The sequence below is a fragment of the Belonocnema kinseyi genome, chromosome 7 (assembly GCF_010883055.1).
Source record: "Belonocnema kinseyi isolate 2016_QV_RU_SX_M_011 chromosome 7, B_treatae_v1, whole genome shotgun sequence".
Lineage (NCBI taxonomy): Eukaryota > Metazoa > Arthropoda > Insecta > Hymenoptera > Cynipidae > Belonocnema > Belonocnema kinseyi.
Window position 1 is genome coordinate 3,686,001 of NC_046663.1, and position 6,525 is coordinate 3,692,525.

General features: G+C 36.9%; 1 protein-coding gene across 1 annotated transcript in view; it reads right to left on the bottom strand.

The window, feature by feature from the left end:
- Nucleotides 1–372: 372 nt before the first annotated feature.
- The window catches only part of LOC117177069 (3-hydroxyacyl-CoA dehydrogenase type-2), a 16,735-nt gene continuing 10,582 nt past the window's right edge, over nucleotides 373–6,525 (bottom strand). Inside the window, exons 2-3 of the mRNA XM_033367546.1 lie at nucleotides 1,930–2,094; nucleotides 373–1,068 (exon numbers count right to left, since the gene is read on the bottom strand). Of these exons, the coding sequence (XP_033223437.1) occupies nucleotides 475–1,068; nucleotides 1,930–2,094 (759 nt within the window). The 3' untranslated portion in view covers nucleotides 373–474. The remainder of the gene's footprint in view (nucleotides 1,069–1,929; nucleotides 2,095–6,525) is intronic.

Consider the following 6,525-nt stretch of genomic DNA (forward strand, 5'->3'; position numbering starts at 1 on the left):
CCAAGGTCCTGAAAAAAAGTTAACAAAATTTAAAAGAGTAAACGTATTCCAAGTAATTCAAAAGAATTAAAAAGATTCTTTTCAACTGAAATGAAGTCTACTTTCTTATGAACCACTTTATGTACCAAAATCAGAACACAAAAAAAAACACAAATCAAACTTAGATTTCTACTTACCTCTTTTCCGGCGAATTAGAAAAATATATAACAAAAGAAAAAAAAAGAATGAAGAAGAGATTTCTTTTAAAACACGCACAAATCTTCAGTTCAGATTGGTTTAGACTCAACCACAAATGAAAAAGAACTCAAAATAATATTTTTAAAAATTGTAAATAATATAATCTTCGACCATTAATTACATTCTGAAACAATATTTTCCTCTTTATAAAATGGAGACTTTAACTGAGCTAAACTCCAGGGATTTAAATGCTTATAACATGATATCACCGCTTTCCAAACTCCATTCAAAAATGACTTAAGGCTGCATACGCAGAGCTCCATCGAGACGAATCGTCTCTCCATTCAGCAGTGGGTTTTCAACGATTGTCTGGCACAGCTGGGCGTACTCGTCGGGCTTTCCCAGTCTCTGCGGGAACGGGACCGTTTGCGCGAGGAAATCGCGAACCTTTTGCGGCAGAGCTTGGAGCATTGGCGTGTCGAAGAGACCCGGAGCAATCGTGCAAACCCGGATTCCCTGGGTGGACAAATCGCGAGCCAGGGGAACGGTCATTCCCACAACTCCGGCTTTACTAGCAGAGTAAGCAGCCTGTCCAATTTGTCCCTCGTAGGCGGCCACACTTGCGGTATTGATCACAACACCTCGTTGACCGTCCTCGTTTGGCGCATTCACGCCCATCAAACCAACCGCGAGTCTGATCACGTTGAAGCTGCCGACGAGATTTACGTTGACCACCTTTTGAAAATCTTCCAGAAGATGGGGCTTATTTTTGTTGAAATTGTAGACTTTAAAGGCAACGGCGATACCAGCGGCGTTTACCAAAACGTCCAATTTCCCGAATTTTTCCTTCGTTGCATCGAGTGCTTTCTGAATGTCGGCCTCAGAGGTCACCTTCAAAGAAAATTAGAGTAAGGGGCCGTACTTTAACCCTCAAACGGTACACTGGTGCGAATTCGCACCCGAAGTTTTTTCATTTTGTTGGCATTTACGCAAACACAGCTGCAGCGGATTATCTCAATTTATATTAAATATATGTGTTAAATATGTGTGATATATTCTAGTTGTTTATTATATGTTCAATATATTAAATGATTAATATTAACATTGCAAACAAACCAATTCGCACCAGTGTACCGTTTACGTATGCTAGGTTGGAGTGTACCGTTTGAGGGTTAATTTTGCCGTCCTAAAATTGGACAATTTTAAGTAGAAAAGATTTGAAATTGTATCATTCCTAATTTAAAGCTTATAAAATGAAACAATTTTATTTTAAATATAAAAATCACGAATTTCAATGATTTGAGATTATAAGAAAGTTTCAAAAGTAGAACAATTTCAAAACGTAAAAAATGAAGTATTGTCCAAATACAATTTTGAAAATTCGATCATTTAAAATTCAAAGGAATTAAAACTATATTGAAAAATGAAACATGAAAATTCTGCTAAAACAGTTTAATTTTTAAATAAAAAAGATAAATTATCAACAAAAAATATTTTTGATCCAAAAAAGATTTCAGTTGACTTATCAGCAACAAAATATGAATTTTAAACAAAAGGCTAATTTTTTGGGAAAAGAGTTGGATTTTCAACCCAAGAAGACGAATTTTTAACAAAACATCTGAATTTGCAACCAAAAAGGATGTCTTTTTAAGAAACTGGTTAAATTTTTAACCAAATTTAAAATTGCAGTAATTACGTGCATGAGTGAAAAAAGTATAAAATAATGATTTAGGATTAATTTTAGAAACTTACATCCACTGGTGTAAAAATGGCAGAATCTCCAAGACTCGAAGCAAAAGAGGCGCCCTGAGAAGACGGCAAGTCGGCGATAACAACTTTAGCTCCTTGCTTTGCGAATCTTTCCACAGTTCCACGGCCAAGGCCGGATGCTCCTCCGGTCACCATAGTAACAACGTTCTGTAAATATTTATTATTATTCCAATATTAGAAGGTTTCAAGTCAAAATTTTTTAAAGGAAAGGAATTTGTAAGCTGTCTTCTTTTTTATTCTGTTATTTTTATTTATTTTTTAAATTTCAATTAAAGCATTTAAGAGTTTGTTTTCAACATTTAATCGTTGGGTTCTTGGTTTTCTTTTTTAATTTCCAAGATTTTCGTATTTGAAATTGAATGTTGAACATTAATGAGTAACTTAAATTTGGATTTTTTACATTTAACAATGCGTTGTACAAATTTGATATTTGTTAAATTGGAATGATGGACGTTGAAGAATTTAAATTTTGATTTATTACATTCAAGAATGTTACATTCCTAACAATTTCCTATTTAACTTTGAACTTTATACGTTAAAAAAATAATTTTAATTTAGATTTAACCCTTAAAGTGCATTGTGGGCGTTTCACGACCCAAGCAATTTTAAACTCTTATAAACCATACTTAAGGGCATGTGACACAGCTAAATACCTATATTACCGACCTCACTTTTTCAGTTCACTGAATATTTTTTTGAACCTAAGAACTTTTTTTGTAAATAAAATATCGAGATGAAACTTTGGGAAATGTATTAGAGTACAATAAAGTACGTTTAGGTACTGCATTTTGGTAGGAACTTCACTGAAAATTATTTTATCTTTTTTCTGAACCTCGACATTTTTTGAACGTTCGAACTTTTTGTATACATAAAATATCGGTCTCAGACTTTGAAAAATGCAAGAGCCGAAAGAAAATTACGTTAAAGTACAAAGCTTAATAATAAAAGATGTGAAGAAAAATTTCAACTATCAATTCCATCGGCATCAGCCGGTAACGTTGTAAACGAAAATACGAAACCTCTAGAGCCTCGTCTAGTGGCCGCCAGGGTTCGTATTTTCGTGTACGAACATATGAACATATTACCGGCTGATGCCGATGGAATTGATAGTTGAAATTTTTTTTCTACATCTTTTATTATTAAGATTTGTACTTAAACGTAGTTTTCTTTCGGCTCTTGCATTTCTCAAAGTTTGAGACCGATATTTTATGTATAAAAAAAGTTCGAACGTTCAAAAAATGTCGAGGTTCAGAAAAAAGATAAAATAATTTTCAGTGAAGTTCTTACCAAATTGCAGTACCTAAACGTACTTTATTGTACTCTAATACATTTTCCAAAGTTTCAGCTCGATATTTTATTTACAAAAAAAGTTCTTAGGTTCAAAAAAACAGTCAGTGAACTGATAAAGTGAGATCGGTAATATAGGTATTTAGCTGTGTCACATGCCCTTAATTCAAAAAAATTGAGTAAGTATCATCATCTAGCTTTAGTTGGAGAAACTAACTGTAAGTTAAGTCCTTTAGCATACTGCTTCAGGCGTCAGTCTACTAGTAGCAACTGTTGAAACTTTATTGATTTTTGTTTACGTTCTAACGCAAGTATATCATATGAAGGGAAATAATGTTTTTCTCGATTATTTCATACTTTTTTTCTTTATGTATGGCTTATAACTTACGGCAGAGCGTCATGCGAGAGCAGACTGTAGATGTGTTAAATAAAATATCATTGTTAAAATACAGTTATTTATATATATAATTTAAAATTTTTCATAAGGACAACCGCAGGATTTCGCCGGGAGCGTGTGCTAATCTGAAAAATTGCACCCGCTCCCAGCGAGATCACGGTATAATTTCAACCACAGCCACGTCTCACGACCATGAGATAGGTGGTTACAGTCTGTGACGGAATCAATACGACGATCCGGCAAAAGTTTCGTGCACCCTGAGAACACGGAGCGACCCAAAGACTACCGCATTCATTTTTCCCGCAAATGTTTTAGAATAATGTTGACACGCAGGGATGCTTTTCAGGCTATTAACGAGTGAAAGCTTGGCACCTCCAAGAGCGCCGACGATAAGGACGAATAGTTTCACAGAATATTCCGGGATGTTTTTGTCAGCTGGTGCCGAAAATTCGATAACGAACATAGTTCGCTTCTCGAAGTCAAGAAGAACCATGTTAAGCCTCGAGTGTGCAACACATACAATTGTCGAGAATATAAAGTTCCAGTACATGTGGCACTTTTCATTTTCGACAATTGACTCGATTTCCCTAGGAGCATTTAGAGGAGCGATATTAATGTTAATGCCGTAAGAGTGACAGAGATGGTAATAAAGCACTCTTAGTGCCGCATTGTGCCTTTGGATGTAGGTCGTTCGCGCATGAGTTGGACAACTGGATAGCATGTGAGCTAAATGCTCGGGGTGTGCATGGCACGCCCTGCAGCTATCATCGGGAATGTCTTAGCTCAAAATGTGGCGACGGTATGTTAAGGTGGAAATGACACAGTCTTGGCTTGCAAAAATGAAACCCTTCGTACCAGACTTCAATCCGGGAGATTTAAGGAAAGCAAACGTTAGCTCACAAGACATTGACTGATCCTTCACATTTCTGTGGAAGATACCGTGCATCCTCTTATCGAGGAGCTGTTCACGAAAGTTTTTCTCTTGTGCTTTCTTAATCCGGGCTTTCAGGAGTGAGTACTCGAGACAGATAAGATTTGATGCATTTTGCTCACCCCTAACACTGAAGTCAAGTCCGAGTGTTTCAGCAGCCTCCTCCGCTGCTTTGTACAGAAATGCTCCTTTGCTCACTTCTTCGTGATTCCTGACCATTTTAAGAAGAGTCTCTTTCATTTGCAACTCTATGTGCTGTACCCAGAATAATCCTGTTGTGAAGACATTCAAGACTCAATATTCCGCGACCCCCTTGACGGCGTGAGATGTACAGTCGCGGAACGGAAGACTTAAGATGCATGCTTTTGTTCATGTGCATAATCTTTCTTGTCCCGATATCAAGGGATCTGAACTGGTTCTTCGTCCATGGAACTACTCCAAATGAAAAGAGTAGTACCGGGACGGCAAGCATGTTCGTTGCAGATACTTTGTTCCTCGCCGACAGTTCGGAAAACCAAATCTGTCGGATGAGACGTTTGTATCTGCTTCGGAGAGTATCCTTTATAGATGTCACATCCTGAATGCGGGTCTGTGGCACGCCCAGGTATGTATAAGTCTCCCCAGCGCAAAGGTGTCTTATAGCGCTTCTATCGACGAGCTCAGGGTCTTTAGGGATGCCATTAGGTTTTCCTCGCTTCAAATAAACCTTGGCGCATTTGTCTAACCCAAATTCCATTCCAATTTCCTTAGTATATCGTTCGACAATGCCTAGAGTTAGATGTAGTTTCTCTTTGTTTTTAGCATAGATCTTAAGATGTTCCTTGAAAATACATGAGTGACCTTGTACTTTCGATCTGCAGGTTTGCCGCAAAAGTACCTGTCGGAATGGCGAAGTGCTAGAGATAGTGGCAATAATGTAAGGTAAAAGAGAAGTGGGCTCATGGTGTTACCCTGAAAGACAACTCTCTGAAAGGTGACCTTGTTAGTTGTCAAACGATTTTTTTCAGATGAGATAGTAAATCTGGTTTTCCGAAGCGGCATCAATCTCTTTATGCTCCTCACGATTTGCGTATGAACCTTTAAGCTTTCCGAAAGACAGATGATAAGTCTATGGGATGTCGAATCGAAAGCTTTCCGATAACACAGGCACACAAAAAAAGTGGTCTGTCCGGTAGACCATATCTATATGTTTTTGGGGTCGCTGATTTCGTATCCGGGGTCCAAATAACCCAATCAGGTCATAGTTTCCCAAAAAATGCAAAAAGAGACGTAAAAACGACGAAAACAGCGTTTTTTCGTGTATATTTTGTATAAAAACAAAAGATTTTCATGTCCGGTCGACTTTATAACCATATCTGTATGTCTTTTTGGGTCACTGAATCTGAATCCGGGGTTCAAATAACCCTATCAGGTCATAGTTTTCCAAAAAAAGCAAAAATATACGTAAAAATGGCGAAAACAGCGTTTTTTTTTGTATATTTTGAATAAAAATTAAAGATTTTTATGTTCTGGCAACTTTACAGCCATATCTTCATGCCTTTTGGGTCGCTAAATCTGAATCCGGGGTCCAAATAACCCAATCAGGTCATAGTTTCCCAAAAAATGCAAAAAGAGACGTAAAAACGACGAAAACAACGTTTTTTCTTGTATATTTTGTATAAAAACAAAAGATTTGTATATCCCGTCGACTTTACAACCATATTTATATGTCTTTTGGGTCGCTAAATCTGAATCCGGGGTCCGAAGGACTATGCCAGTTCAGATTTCACCGTAAAAAGCATAACTATAGTCGAAAATTGGCCCTTTCGAATTTCTACGTTAATATTTGTATTTTAAACTCACGCAAACCTCAATCTTAAAGATACAAAGCCCAAGTGAAAGAAGCCAGAATTCATAACCCTAAATCTGTCAAGCCCAAACTCAGAAATTCTTAAAACACATATCCTGAATTCATACAGCGTAA